At 39.2% G+C, this 16,767-nt stretch overlaps 1 protein-coding gene across 2 annotated transcripts in view; it reads right to left on the bottom strand.

Annotated features, from left to right (window-relative positions):
- The window catches only part of LOC146320027 (multiple C2 and transmembrane domain-containing protein 1-like), a 175,655-nt gene that overhangs the window by 108,521 nt on the left and 50,367 nt on the right, over window positions 1-16,767 (bottom strand). For both annotated transcript variants that reach the window (XM_084728149.1, XM_084728150.1), the window contains exon 2: window positions 4,258-4,378. In XM_084728149.1, the coding sequence (XP_084584275.1) occupies window positions 4,258-4,378 (121 nt within the window). The remainder of the gene's footprint in view (window positions 1-4,257; window positions 4,379-16,767) is intronic.

Here is a 16,767-nt window from a genome sequence, read left to right as displayed (position 1 = left end):
ACCTTCTGTCAGAAACACTGAACATTCAAAGGCTTAAACTGACAGCACCTGCATGCTCAGCGGAAACAGACTGAGTGCAAGAGCTCAAAATGCTTTATGAGGAACGAGACTGCTCTTGAGACTTTTCTGTGGCGGGTAAAGACAGGCTTAGGTTTCATATATAGTTTAATTAGCTGGAGTGCTTTAATGTGGAATGATGTTTAATCAAATCAGATGAAATCATATTTGGAAAGTGTTACTCTACCTTTATTGGCCAACATCTATACACAGTTCTTGCAGGTGAGCTATGCACATGTAAACTGTAAACAAGTAAAAGTTTCTGCTCACACTTCATGGTTATAGACAGTGAAACATAAGCATTTAAAAAGTCTAAAATGTACACTGTTTGAAAACAGGTGTCACATCTGTGAGTCTGAAGGTGTGCACATTGCATGGTGCATCTGGTTCAACAGGAAATGTTTGCTTTTATTCATCGTCTTCCCTAGAACTGAGAAAGAAATCCCCAAATGACTAGAATTTGGTTAAATGTTTTTAATAAAAGGCAGTAATATCATTCTTTTCAGCAATTTTTTTCCAGCATGATGTGTATCCCACTATGTCACGCGACACAAGAAAGGTTGGTTGCTGTAAGCGCATTATGGAAAGATGATGTTTAAAATGAAATATAAGGTTAAAATAAGTGAAATTTTCTGTTTATGTACAACACTGCATTATAGACAGGTTTTAGTTAAAAAACAGATTAACTTTTCTAATTAAAAATACATAAAGAAACATAAAAGGGGAGTACTTTTAAAACAGAATAAATGTGTACAGCTTCATTTCTAATGTCCAATGTTCTGCTGCCATTATTGATCCTCCTTTGTCTTTTTAAAGCACATTATTTGCATTCAGTTTTACAGGGATCCATACTTTCATCTCCTCAAACTGAAAATTTTCTTATAGCAACACATCCTTTAACTGGCTGCCAAGGCTTTTCAACTTTAGTCGATCCTTGCCATCCACTCAGACGCAAAAAGGTCCTTTTCATTTCTTGGAACTTCATCCAAAGGACATCAATTGAAGACGATGCATTAATATGGAACAGGATACGCCTCGTCACTGATCCCCGTCCTTTTGTGTGTGGCTAGTCAACCTTGTTTCTGGATGTATACATCAGTTGGATGTGTCGATCAGAGCTATGGTGTGTGCTTGAAATCTGTACGTTGTGTCATGTTTTATGTTGGTTTAGTGTTTATTTCATAAATTAGCATGTTGTGTGGTTAGTAGGGCTACAACCACAGGCTGATGCAATGTTGGACAAATGTTGTAGTATTGAGGGACAGTGAAGAGACACTGTGCAAAAGTTAAGCCTCATTTAAAGCCAACTAAATGATGCTAGTAAGCTTTTCTTCATGCTGCTTTTTGTGAAAGTTTATGCTACCGTGTGGGCTGCGCTAGCTTTGTTGTTATACAGAGACCAGCCGGTTGTCCTTTGTGAGTGTGTATGTGTGTATAACTAGCACCCAGCAGCTAGCTTGCTCGGACTATAAAGTTGCCCACTGGGAAATGAGGCGAGATCCACTGGTAATGCTGCACCAAGTCGCTCTGTTTATCATAATGAAGTAATCTGCAAAAAACAAACAAAATAATGGCTCTAATACCACACAGGACACCGTTGCCAACCGAAATACCTGCGAGGTAAATTCCATCACCATTAGCAGCCCTAAATGACAACAATCTTCAATATTTAAGACTTATTACACTTTGACTTTTTTAAATTGCTTTATACAGTTGGCCAGACAAATAATTCCAGTGTTTTGTGGTGAATGTTTCATTGGTTTATAAAAGCTCCAGGCTACTGAATAATGATATCTTGGTTTGACACCCCACTAGTTTATGAAATATTGTAATAAAGAGATTAACATGCCCGCCTGCATGTTGAAGAGTTACTTTCAGCTCAGTTAATTTTAGTTTCACTTAGGGGTTCACTGGATATGAATATCTGAAAACTCCTTATCGCAGATGTAGTTCTGAAAAGATATTGCCTCAGATTGTTTCAGAGACAGAAACTGGATACTTTCTATCATTTATAATTCATGTTGGAGGTTTTAGTGAGTCAATAGGTGCAGAATTAAATTGCTTCTCCCAGCAAACTGCTTTGATTGCAAAACCCAGCAGTCATCCAGTCTTCATACTGGACAAGAGAGCTCAGACTGATTGGTTCACAGAAAATCCCAACAAATCCTATATCTGTCTTTTGTCATTTATTCTACACCTGCTGCACAACAGCAGCGACATGTAAATGTCCTGCAGATTTGGCAACACCAGCTGTGTATTTCAGTATTTAGAATATGCCCACCCTGAACATTGTGTGTGTGACAAAATAAAAAAAAAAAACAGTAACAAAATTGATTCTTATTAAGATATTTTTTAAGCTGAACATTTTTTAAAAAGGCATTTCACTGTCTTTCTCCATCTCTGTAATGAGCTGTCTTGTTGGGCTCAGGACAGGACAGGTGAGCTCTGCACCTCAGTGCTCATTATCCCGATGGACAGGTAGTCAGGCAAAATATGCAGGAGAGAGCTTATTTGGATCTGTCGTCATGGTTACTCCTACCACCGCTAATGAGACCTCAGAATCCATCACCATCCAAGCCGCTGTCTGCCAGAGTTTTAAGAGAATCTCTTGCCCTGCTTAAACACAGTTTAAGGGCCCCGCTCAGACATCTCCGACAGTGGACAGAAGGCTATCTGTCAGAAACTTAAAATCACAATCACTCTCCAGCTGTGGTTCGGACTGGTTTAATATGAGATGGTATATTTTATACTGGTGCAAAGAGTATATAAATTCTATTTCTTTCTATTTATTTATCAAGAGCCACTGAGCCTTCTTATGGGTTTAAAGTTGCCAAATTAAATATCACAAAATGCAGAAATCTGTATGAGAGGATAGTGTGCATACAATAACTAGAAGAATGCAGATCCCCACCAGGCAACAGATGGTGAAGCACCTACTGCAATGCCACCACAACTGCCAGATCCAGCCAGCTGAAATATGCAAATCCTATATCCGTCTCCCTGTCATATGTCTCCCTGTTTAGACCCATGTCTGTCCAGACTCATATAATAAGACTTTGGAATTTACCATTATACTAACCTGTAAGTTTGAAGGAATTTATCAAAATATTAAATATATTTTTTTGGCAAAATAATAATGGATTTGGTAGTGAATCATTTCTAGAGCGAAACGTGCTGTCTTCACTTGGAGACTATTTTACAGAGGACTGATACAGAGCTGAACATTATAACAGTGAAGTTGACCTTTGACCTGTTGAATATAAAATGTCATCACTCCATTATTTTATTCTACTAGATATTTCTGTGTAACTTTGTCACAATTAGTATATGAAATATTGATAAAAAATGTGTTTAATGAGGTCACCGTGACATAAAGGCATAAAAGTCTTAAGTTTTTCAATGTTTTTCAAGAATTCTGAATCACGGAGGTCTTCAGCATACAGTCACGGATGTGCACAACAAAACATGAGGCTGATCAGTCCAGTCGCATTTGTCAAAGTTGTAGGTCCAAGAATCAAATATTCTGACACTCTCAATCACTTACGCCTTGCAGGAGTAATAAACAATATTATATAGCCTTCACTTCAACCAGAGGACTTGATCACACTGCCTGTCACACTGGGCAGTGACGGGAAAAAATCAGACTGTGATTTAGTCATATTACACAAAAGTACCAACGGGAATCACACTAGTATCAACTGCCCTGGCTCCAAATGTGGCAATGTTCTAGCTTAAGCCAGAGCCGAGTTCTTTTCATGCCTAGATGCACAGGAAATGTGCTGCATCATTCCTGGTAATTCCATCTCACTTCACACATGGAAAATGGAGTGAGCTGTAAGGGCGGGACGTGTTATTTAATAAAACCCTACATGGGGAGAGAGATATGAGACAGAGCGACGTGAAATGTAAGAAAAAGGAATAGAGGTGAAAAGAGGAAAAAAGGAGTGCCGAGAGAAATACTGTATTGACAAAAAGAGGCATATTGGGAGAGACCCCTAAAAATAGCAGATGAATAGAAGAAACACATGACGCTACCTTCCTGGATGCTGCCAGTGACAAAAAAACTGGACAAGGTGGACAGAGACCGGGATAGCTTTCATTCGGTGGGCTATATAGAGGCTTGATAAAGCTGTTCACTCTGTCTCCCCACATAAACGTCAAGGCTGTTGAGGTAACAGGAAGAATAAACACAGCTCCTACCTGTTCTATCTCGGATGGCCAGGTTGTTCCCTTTCTTTAGGACGATATCCAGCTGGTACATGGCTGGACTAGGGGGTCGAGGCGTGGGCTCCGCATTACTGGGCCCCACTATGTTGATGCCCTGTAGAGAGAAGACAGACAACAAGTCAGACAACAAATTTTGGTCTGAGTCAGAACCATCAATATATAGAGATGATGAATGACAAACTGCAGGCAAGAGCTTTCTGGGATGTGTTTTGATTGTTCGTGTCCAAAATGCAAAAGAAGAATTTTTCTGCAGTGCCACTATGCTCTGAATAAGTCAGGAAAAAAAAGCCTACAAAAACAAAAGGTAAAAAAGAGAAAATGTTCATGTCTTGGATTAAAATAAGTGGATAAGTTCTCCTGGAGAAGCTTCTGAGTGTCAGGCAGGCTCTTGGAAGGGGTCATCTCAGTGGTTTTTCATGTCACGCTGTAGCCCTGAGGTCAATGCTGTACTGCACTTTGACAGGGAGCCCCAACCGGCTCTCATCATGGCTACCCTTGGAGGGAACCCATTAGCAAGCCACATGATGAACCACGCTCTTCTCTGGGATCCACTACGGCTTACTTACTTTCTTTCTCCATCTCCTGCTCATCTTAATCTGCCGCCCTCATCGCTCTCTCCTCCCCATTAGCCAACCCGTGCGTGGGCATTCCTGTCATGTTGCCCTAGCTATCGTACTCTGAGATGAGGCTAAGAATAACTATAAAAGAGCAGGAAAATGCCAGTGGACCACTGGGAGGCTACTAACAGATTGCCATGGCTAGTATAAAAGCAACTCCCACTTGAGAGGGGCAGAGGAGCAGAGAGATCTCTGAACAGCTAAAAACTGGGTTGCAAATGGAAAAAGGGGAAAGTAGACCCTTGAGGAGACTTCCTATTAACACTGTCATGTCAAAACGCACACCTCCTAATGAGACTGTCATAACGTTTCCTGTAATTGTTCATAACATTGTTTCCCCACGGAATAATGTCTGACTGCCCTGAAACATGAAACTGCCTCTCTGTATTTCTGTGTGATGGTATCACATGATATGCACAGAAAATATCACTACTACATTAATTTGCTGTGCATAGACTGCCAAGTGCAGAACGGGCACCAAAACAGCCTCTCACAGTTATATCTTCTGCATTAATAAACGCTGCGGGGGCACCCTCATTCACAGTCTACATTACAGTCTTCCATAGGCTGTAACAAGGTCAGTTTTAAAAACAGAGAGAAGACAGTATCATATGAAACTAGAAGCCAAAGGATTCCATTGGTACCAACCATGTCAGGTTAACTTGTCGGGAGCAAGGCTAAATAACGCTCCAAAGTTCAGCTAAATTTTGGCAAGGTAAAACTGATAAAGCCATTTTCAAAAGGGTCCCTTGACCTCTCGCCTCAAGATTTTAGAATAAGGAGCTGAGACACGGACACTTCTTAAACTTCTTGTGCAGTGTACTTGTGGACAAATTGTGCATTTATCACTAGACAACTTCACTGCTAAATGTCTGCGGTGTAGTCACTTTGCTGTGTCAGTGAGGTAGCTAGCCAGCTTCAGTTTGTCAGCACAGTCAGTAACGTCGCAGATGGAAAACAAAGAGTAAGTCCAAAACCTTGTTTTAATCTGCTTACGCTGGCAATGTTCAAGTTGCTGCGAACACAAATCCAAAACTTTCTGTATCTGTTTCAAACTAAAAGCTCTGGCATTTTTTTTTTTGGCAGAACAACTTCATTTCAAAAGTATTTTATTGTGGAACAGTTGCAGGAATTTGTTGTGATAATTTTCTTTCCTAGTGAATAAAATTGGGCCCGGTCTTGTATTTGGTTTAATATCAAAGCAATCTGAAAATGTTTACATCAGCCCAATCCTAATGGGGCTGCATGAAATGGTAAAAAAAAGTCATATTGCAATTATTTTGACTGTAATGGCATTTGCAATATGCAAAACGATTAGTCTTAATAATCATTTCTGCATCAGAAATTTCATTTTTACTAATGTCAAAAGTTTCTGATACCAAAACACAGCATGAAGGTTTTTTTTGGTGCTCCTTGAGGTCTGGGTGTCTTAATGTGGTATTTTTAGAGAGACTACCATTTAATCAATTCTCAAGTGGTCAAAAATAATTACATTGTGCACCAAACCTATCTAATAAATGCTATCAACTCAATTGCTGCAACAACTTAAAAGACATGACAGAGCATGGGAATGACAGTCATACTTTTATCATAATGTTCTTATGCCGGTATACCAAACTTTCAAAATGTGACTAGGTGCTACCAACCAAAACACAACTTTTATTACAGATTTATAAGCAGGTGGAGACACCACAAAGCAATTACACTTAGGGCACCCAAATGGCCGGCAGCGGCCCTGCATTCGACACCTTCATCAGAACTGTCATGATGGTGTTATAGTGGAATATGATGGTGCAGCATTGTTCTGTCATTCTTCGGAGACAACCCTAAACTTGAGGCTACAGATTAATAATGTTGAGTATAATTACACTGTGCCCTTTATAGTCCCACTGTGATTATCTTGTGCCGCCCTCAGAAGTTGCTAATATAATAATCTACAATGGATATCATGCTTAACTATCATTTTCTATGCATGAGAAAATAAATTGAGATTGGTAAATAAGTCACTCGAGAAAGAAACTACTGCAAATTAACTGGCATTTATAGCTGAATTTTTTTTTTTTTTTTTTTTTTTTTTACAGAAACACAAAATGCAATCAAAAAACCACAGCACTGTTAAATTACACTTCAGAACTGGCAGCGCACAGACACTTGATATAAGAGGAATAATTTCTTAATAATTAACATATCTATGACTATGGATATCAAAATATTTATGTGCAGAGGGTAGTACAGACTACACAAAACCAAATTTAAACCCCAGCAGCTGGGTGATGCATGTGGTGCTGTATAAAGCTTGAAGCTCCCAAATCTCAACGGACAGGTCAGCCCAAAACAATCTTAGCTTCACAGCACCTGCTGTCAAACAGGCAAAAAAACAAGAGGGGAATGGAAATAGATTCAATCGTTTGGGGAAAAAGAAAACTGAAACAAAATCTAAAAAGCAAAATGTAATCTGTTAGGAAACAGGTGCACCGGCTCAACAAATACCAAGAGAAATCTAATGTGAACATTCAGGGACAGACAGACGGCTAAAGCTGGGTTTGGACAGGATAAACCTAGGGGTCAACAGTGCATGTAAGTCACTGTAATTGAACTCTGCGTGTGTGTCTGGAACAGTTGCAGGGGTCTGACCACGCAACATTAAGCCCTTTTTGTCTATGACCGTGACTAACAAACAGTGACACAGAGACACACAGAGCAACACAATGTCGAGTCGGGTCACATCATAACACACAGCGATTAGTAAAAAGATCCGGAGACGCACTGTGCCCACAGAAAATACCAGTGCATGTTTTTTCTTCTCTGTTGCACATCAATAAAATCTTCACTACAGACACACACAGACACACACAAACATAACAGGGAGCACAGGATTTGAAACAGACTTACAGATGGTCCAAGCTTTTGAGTGAACAGCAGTATGTGATGTGAGAGAATCAATAAAGTCTTTGCTAAAACAAGCAACCAGATAAATAAAAAAGCTGACAAAATACAGCTGACAAAATCACGTACGGAAAACAAAACAAGCAGTTAAAGACAAGGGTTGCTTTGTGTCGTCTATCCAAATTCATGACCACTGAAAGCTTACCTCCCTGGGTTAGGAGGGTGGTGATCTCACTTTTTCCATTTCAAGTCTCAATTTTTGATTTTCAATTAGAGTAGTTTCTAAAAATGGGTTAAATCTGAGTCTACCTCTAACAAATCAACAAAGTAAAATCAGGAGGAGCAGACTGTATTATTTGCTGCTGCCTTCCATGTATTAAGTAGTCAATATTGCTGATATTCAAACTACAAAAGTGATCCTATTTTTAAAGAATCCAGCTGTCTTCACCGGCTGTGCATGAATGAGACCTGAAGCATATTTTTACACTTCAGGCCTATTTTCTTTCATTTTACATGCATAACTAAATACAGTGATTGTGTATTGTGCTCTGAATGCTGCTGAAACATGCATGAACTCAACTGTATTATGTGCCTGAATGCATCCTGTAAATACATAGACAGCACTGCAGGTGCTACGCTCCACAAACAAGCTGCCGCTGCAACACCTCCTGTGGAAACAAGGTGTTATCTTATTGCAGGTATATCAATATCGGTGTTTGCTGGCCGATAAGTAACGGCAAACTACACTACAGAAATCCCAAACTAGGTTTGGGTTAGGTCTAAAAAACATAAGGATTGTATCGAGATTGTTTGTGTTACGGATTTATGTAAAGAAAAAAAAAGTATTTCTAACTTCTGAGTATTAATATCAGAATTGGCGCACATCAAGTATCAATCGGGCTCCACAAAACTTTGGCTCTGATGTGACTGCTTCTCCTTATCTAGGATCTATAAAAAAAATAACATGAAAATGACTAAAAGTCTATGGTAGTCTCAGTGTTTCCTCTAGGATTTTTTTCAGCAGCGGGGGCAGGCGTTCCGTTTCTCTTCTTAGAGAAATATTTCAATAAACTCATCTGAAAAATGCAGTCAGTTGTTACAAAATGGCGTGTAGATATTAACGTTAGCCTATCAATTAACGCTAGTTTACTCGCGTTAGCAGTTGGCACCGGGCCAAATTACCTTAAACTACCGATAAGTTACGTAACGTTAGCTGGTCATCAACATTGTGAACGTCTGTTTAACTTGTAAAATCTATGTCGAGTTATCTCAAGCTAACTAATAACTTACGTCTGCCTCTTCTTCGGCTGGTACTTCGCAGCTTTATTGTTCATTTGAAATTCGGGAATTCGCGCCTCTGACTCCGCCCTGTCGCCTAGGTGCTTGACGTGCTTGACGACCGCGCCCCCCAAACAACGCTAGCATCATGCAAATGGGTACGCGCAAGTATATTTCCATACTGAGCAAGATAGTTATCTGCAGTTTACCTTAGTGCTCGCAAGTACCCGACAGGAGTCTGTTTTGAAGGTGGAGAGATGCGGCGGTGGTGTATTTGCGTCAACAATAAAAAATAAATAAATAAATAATAGCCCATCAACACTGAAAGCTGTGTCACAGACGTGCAAGAGCCTGGAGCTGCTCTGATAAGCAAAGCAGAGGGAAGACAGCAAATTCTGATCAAGTTGTAATGAACATTTATGATCTATTTAGCATGTACAGTCATGCCAGGATACTCATAGTTATAGTCATAGGGGACACGTCGTGAAGGTGAGAGCAACGGCTTTTAAACCAGTCTTCCCTTTTTTAAAATAATTTCACTTCAGAGGAAAACGCAGGATGCAAAGTAACAGCGAGAGTAAAACTGTAGACACTATAATAGCAAAATTGTGCAATTAATTTACAGATCACATGCACATAAAAAGTTAAATACAAGTACAGGTAGAAGAAAAGTAATAATAAGGTAAAGAAGTTTGTGTACTGAGACAAACAGAGCCGGACAGACACACACACAGACTCTGGGTCTTGAACCGGTAATTTTGCCCAATGACCATCACTCCGGTTGATCCCGTGGGACAGACTCAGCAGACAGGATTCGTCTCAGTCCTGTCCCCTGAGTCCGGTAGACCTCAGCCCTCACCTCTGCTCACTGAGGCCTTGGTAGGAGAGAGCCACACACTTCAAATACACACACACACTACTCACACATTCACAGTGACAGACATAAGAAGAGGAAAACAGAGGAAGGAAAGAAAAGGCAGCCAAGGTCTATCCCACTCCACCTGCTCTGCGTTTCATGGTTCCTTGAAGCTGACAGAGAACTAAACAATAGCTACCACAACCCAACTCTGTCTCTTTCCAGTCCCACAGGGCAATAAACATTCTGGCAGGAGGAGACTGGTGGTGTGCGTCTGTGCTTATTTGGCCAACACTTCACTGCAATTTGTTTGCAATGCAAGTACTTCACAGTGACACACAATATACACAAAAATGAAAGACTAGATTCAAATATGTTACTTCCAGATTCTGAGCACAAAGGACAATTTTTGCATGCACAATTTCCATTTAAGCTACGTATACTAAAGAGAATTTAATCCTAAACTCACAGAAACATAAACAAAGGCCTGTTTGAACATACAGCATCCAAAAGGAGTTCCAATACAGCAGCATGTGGCACTGATCCAGTGAGTTTCAACGATCAGAGCACTTTACATTTACATTAAATAATCCCTGGTGAACTACACTGGAAAGTGCTTTGTGTATTTGGATAGAAGCCCTCAGCGTTTCACAGAAAACCCCCCGGACTGAATCCCAGCTGAATTCATTCAAATATCAATCAATACCAGTTTCCTTTCCATTAAGTAAACACTACTTTGAAGGGATAAATGGGGGTTGAACATTGTGTAGCTGATATTGATGGCGACCTAGCGTTCTTTCATCATCTCCAGGGAGCTGTTTGCATGTATATGTGAAGCAGACGGCTGCATATTCTTCCACATTTTTCACCACCTTTCAATACCAGTTCCTGAATGATACTTTGAAAAATACCCATTTCATAAAATCCATTTAAGAAAGGAGAAAATTTCATTACACATTATGGAAGGGCTGGGCAACATTGGTTATAAATAATATCTCAGTGTTTTATTTTTGATATTTTGTCTTAAATGACATACTATAAATTCTAATAAACTACACAACAGTTTGTAAAGTAGCACAGCCTTAAACATCTACAGTAGTAAAATGCAACATACACATTAATGTGGCAGTAATATTAATCAAAATCATCATATATAATATTAAAAAACTAACAGGAACCTTTTTTGACTAATTTAAGTAAATTTGGGAATAACTGCTGTATTGTAGTGATGACTATTTGTGCTTTCACAAAATATTAACACAATTAGAATTTTAATAAATAATCACGAGTAATATAATGTGTGTAAAGGCAAATAATAGAAAATGATGTCACTTTACTGTAACACCTTTACAACCAGGAACAAGACGGGAAAAAGCAAAGAAAAAAACAACATGGAAAAACCTGCTCACTTTACTCAACTGACAGAAATGGACTAAACAGAATATCTATACTCATTGACACTGATGAGATTTACCCAAGTATCAAAATTTGGCACAGAATGACCAGGCATTCTTCAATAAACAATATCATTCTTAACAAAGAACACAAACATGAAATAAAACAAATATATTGTTTATTTTAGGATGGGCAGGGAGAATTTTAGGGGAACCACTGGTTTATGTCCTCTCAATTGTGTTTTTTCACTTGAGCGTCTTAGGATGTAATAAATGTAATAAAGTGTTTTAAGAGCCGTGATCTCAATTCTTAGGGATAGAAATCGTGATTCACATTTTGGCAAGATTCATGTAGCCCTACCTAGACGCATGCACAAAGAGTCCTTGTGTGTTTTGCTGCCTGTTCCTGTGTGTCAGTGTCTCAACAATGAATCAGAGAGGAGAGAGCCGATCCTTTATCAATAAATAAAACAGATGATGTATCACGCTTTGAGAAGATGAGAGTAAATAGTCGATAGGATATTCCACACCAACAGACACCAGCCAGACAGTGATGCATATTATGTGCAGCTTATTGTCCAAGAGGAAGGGCATGTGAGGTTCAGGAGTAAATTATTTGGATACATTGCTCGAGCATCAGTTCAGATCTGAGATATTATGAAGCCATATAAAACCGCTCCACTGTAATTGACTCCTCTGAACCTGAATTAAAGTTACACTGTACACAACTCACAGAGATCCACACACAGATAATACCACAGCTTGATCAGAGGAACAGTTTTAGAAGTACAAAATGATCAACGACAGGGAGCTACCAGCAGGTTTGGTGTTGAGCTAATGAATTTTATATTCCTGATATCTTTTTACCGACACATTTCCGCAGCAAACCGAATCCGTATCCATGACCTTTTCACCGCCAGTTTTTGTGCTGAAAGGAAACATAACTTTTGGCCTTTTAGTTAAAAAATCTTGCTTCCGGATTTCTTGTGTTCAGCCACAGCGTCAAACTCAGAAAAAAAGAAACACAAGTAGTAAGGTGAGTGTGGCAATGTGGCAAACGTCAAAAGACTGGGTAGGCTGGTCATCTGGCAGCTCGTAATGTTCCATTTATTTTCAGCCTAAAGTGCGGACAGGGCTCATCACCAAAGATGCACTCACAACCGACACATGGCCCATAACTTTCCACCCCCTGACAAAGGTGCTCCTCAGGCTGTGTCTGAAAATAGCCAGTTGTGAGAGGTTAACTTTACGATGGACACTCGGGTGGGTAGAAAAGGTGACAATGTTGTAAAAACGAGAAGCTTCTGGGGATAATCTAATAAAAAGACTGAACACAAGACACGTTATAAAACAGACAGTGCCCATCCTTGATTATAATTGGAGCCATGTTAAAAGCCAATTTAAAATACTCTATAAAGATACACTTGTGACCACAGCAATACACCAGTATTACTCTGTAAAACAGATTGTTTCAAAATGTCAGATTTTGTTGAGAATTTTGATTTACTGGGCGGGCAAACCGTGGATAAAAGGCAGAAAGAGATTGACAGGATAGAGGAGGAAGATAAAAAAAGAAAAGAGACACGCTGAAATGAATGACAGAGAAACTGGAGCTGAAAAAGTCAAGAAACAAAGCCAGGACCGCTAAAAAAAAGTAGGACTATGTGGTCTGTTTGTTGTTTTCAGACACTGTGTGCCAAATGCTGAGCAAAGAAAGTCTGGCAAATGATTTTAAAACAACCACCAAAATGGAGCAAATCCAAGCTCTCCATCAGTTTTGTGCCACTCAGAAAAACAGAAAAGGTGAGGTTTCAGCGTCTGGGGCTTAAAGCGATAGTTCAGATTATCTGAAGCGGGGTTGTATGAGGTACTTATCAGCGTATTAACGACAGTAAATGGAGGTCAGCATGTGTCCACGGCACTGAAGCTAAGCAATGAACTGCTAGGGATAAGGGAAGCAGCAAAATGCATTTTAGACACTTAAAAAAAAGGCCCATCCAAAAAAAATCATCTACATCAGTTCAAGGTAAGGCTGTATCAAGAATATTTTCACTGCTTTACCTCCGTCAGACAGCCTTTCTGATGGGAAACCACCGTTACATAAGCCAAACATTGCTCTCTCCAAAACCCTCAAAAACACAGAAGTCACACAACATTTTTTAAAATCTCAATCCAAAGCTACACCCACAATGCATCATAAGTCGATTAATTAATGACAATATCCAAATAAAATACTTTAAACATGCTTTCCACTGCAGCTCTGTGTTGCTGTCTGTGTGTTCAGTGGCAACCATTCTGCAAAATGTCACTAAATAACTATGTTGCTTGGCTGAAGAATGATTATTTATTATCAATAAACTGTTGTATTTTTTTCTTGCTGTGTGTTTACACCACGGCCTCTTGAGGCTGATTGCTTTAGTAAACCATCTGGCTGTTTGTGAACGACTGCTTTCCCAAAATTACAATGGTAGACGGCACCTGACAACAGCTATCAGTTACCAGATAAGTACGCAGTAAGCGAGAGCACTATGTTTCTGGATTTGGTACGACTTCACTATCAGTCAGCTCCCATCTGACTTTCTGTGTAGATCTTTGAGCATGAGATAAGAAACACTTAGACTGTCTGAATAACAACCAGATTTAAACTCGTCTCTCCTGAGAGAACAGGCCTAAATTTCCAAACTTGTTATCCAAGAAACAGTGTAATAGTTCCCTTCTATTAATAATGCAACCGTGATGAAGAAAATAGTTTTATGTTAGAATTAATTTTCTTATCAGTCCTTCAAACATCCTTACCCCAAGAGTTACCGGTGATGGTGGTGGCTTTTTCTAAAAGTTTTACTGCATGTCTGCGCTGTGTCGTTGTCTTTAAGCAGAGCCCTGCACTTAAAGCTTGACTGCTGCTTCAGATGAGTGAAAATTGGCCTACTGGGAGTTTTTTACCAAAGTTCAAGTTTCACATTTAAAGGGCAAACTGGTAAGTAACAGAACTGCTTAGAAAACTTCCCTTTTGGGATATCAACCAGAGTCATAAATTTCTCATCCTGGATTATATGTCATGACAGTCTTGTCTTTACAGAGGAGGAAGCCTGTATTTAGCCCTGGGCACTGTGAGGAGCCAGACTCACATCGTTTCTCACATTGATGGCAGGTAATTTCCAGCCTCTACACCTCAATTCCTGCATAACAATAACCTCGTTCTGCTTTGCTCATTAACAAGGACATTATGACAGTTCTCCTTCTGCTAGTAGAGATGCCACTTCCTGCAACACAACATAAAACCTCTGTTTGTCTCTGCTTTTATGGCATGAAATCCTCTCTGAGCAGTAACTTTCTGTCCAAGAATCTTTATAGCCATTTTTATTTACTGTTATATACTGGCTTGCTGTAGCTTGAAAATGTTCAGAGGAGTAACTTAATGTCCTAAAACGGTGAGTGACAGTTACTTTGCTTTGAGTGTGATATCAAATATCTGTCATTTAATTACAGTATGCTATGAAGTATCATTTTTTTGGAAAATGTTTCATATTAGGTAGAAAAATTACCATTAATTGCTTGATTTGTGAGTCCTTATGGATAATGGATGAAGGCTTATTTTCCAGAAAACATAACTAATTCATTTTTCCATTTCAACTGTGACTGCTTCATGTGCTGTGATTTTTAGTGTAGAACAAATTCATAGACTAAGTCTGTCTCATCCATTTTGATGCTTTTTTTTCTTTTTTTTTTACTGAAAACCAAGATCCACCAGCACCACAAAGTGATAACCTGAGCAGAACGCCTGCTGAAAACAACACTGCTCTGCTGCTGATCGTACATTAATCCTACCACATTATGAGACTCTAAGTAAATGTGGCCCTTTTATGTAATTAAAATCGATCTAATAATAATGTGAGCGGGGTAATTTAATCAATACAAACATTTAAGTGATTCCACAGAGAACTAAAATAATCATTCAAATGAGCAAATATCAAACACACACACAAACAGAAAGAAGCAGTTTGTTAAAGCACATTGTGTTGTGTGTGTGTTAACGTTGAGGAAAGCAAACGAGAAACAGGTATCCTACCATATTTGTTCTAAGGCTTTACAACAAATCAGTGTTGAGTGTATGTGCCACAGTGAATGTGACCGGAAATATTTGTACTTAGTTTCAAACTCGTCATACAGATTGCATCACTGTTATCAAAAAGTTTTGCTGTAACAGACACAGATAAAGTCATCTTGTTAAATATTCAGAACTCCAGCCAAAACCTACGCTCGTGTATTAATTTGTGGTTTTAATCATTAGCTAATGATCTTACAGCAGTGGGGAGCAGCCTGGTGTCTTATTCAAGCGTGCGTCTGTTGACAGATGCACTTTGAGTGTTGTGTTCGTTGACACCCGAGATGTATTATTTTGTTAACCACAAAATCATGTTGCTAAGCCACACTGTCATGTCTCTCAGAGTACGATCTGCATTTCAATGAGTCTGGACCCTGACTTGTAATTAATTATGTCATGCTTAAGGTCTTGATGAAAACATGAACATGAACATGAGTGCGCTTTTAAGAATGCACCTGAACCTGCCAACAGGAAAACCCAAGGTAGAAAATTAATTAATGATAAAAAACAAAAAGTTGAAGTGCACTTCATATAGCATGTAACTGTCAGGGGAGGTGAGAAAATCTGGCACATACTTCTGAAGTCTGTATCTTTTGTCTACTCTTGTAGACAAGAGGTAGAGTTTTTGTTTCCTTGAGGGCATGCATCTCGGTCTTGTGTAGGCAAAAACATAAGATGCTAACTGAGTGTTGCTATGCAACTGCAAAAAAGACAAAAAACTTTGTGTTTTGTTTGGCATCAAACACACGCCCTTGTTTTCCATGATATACACAAAATAGTGTCTAAATAGTGAGCAGAAAAAGTGAAATGAAGGTAGACTGAGCCAAGTACAGCTTCCAGTCAGTGATACTTAATACTGTGATGATCCCATTATTTCTCTTTACGGATTCTTTTTCAGCCACAAGCTTTGCCTGCGCGGGATATGTTGTCATCCGTCAAACGGATATAAGATAAAAGCATGTAAGCGCTTCACCATACCCATACAAAACACCTACACACAGATACTTTCACACATTGGCATATGCACGTAAAAACACACACTAACACACACAGGCACAAAAAAATAGGACATGGCTCGACAGAACCATTAGTTTTAATTCCATCACACTGATAAAAAAAACACAAAATAATTACATTTGTAATGAACATCCACTCAATACAGACTCAGTCTACTCCCTGCGGTGTGTTGCAATTTCTACTGAAATACGTGCTAAAACTATAACACACACGGACGCATACAGTAATTGTATGAACACACACACAGTACATTAGACACTTGTGAGACACAGGAAAGCTCACGAGGTCTATCAGTGAAGGCTTGAATTCCTAGAAGTGTGTCTTTCATGT

Source organism: Lutjanus erythropterus, chromosome 10, assembly GCF_056507025.1.
Source record: "Lutjanus erythropterus isolate fLutEry1 chromosome 10, fLutEry1.hap2, whole genome shotgun sequence".
In the NCBI taxonomy this organism is placed as follows: domain Eukaryota; kingdom Metazoa; phylum Chordata; class Actinopteri; order Lutjaniformes; family Lutjanidae; genus Lutjanus; species Lutjanus erythropterus.
Note: the sequence above shows the minus strand (reverse complement) of the source record. Positions and strands in the feature narration are given on the sequence as shown.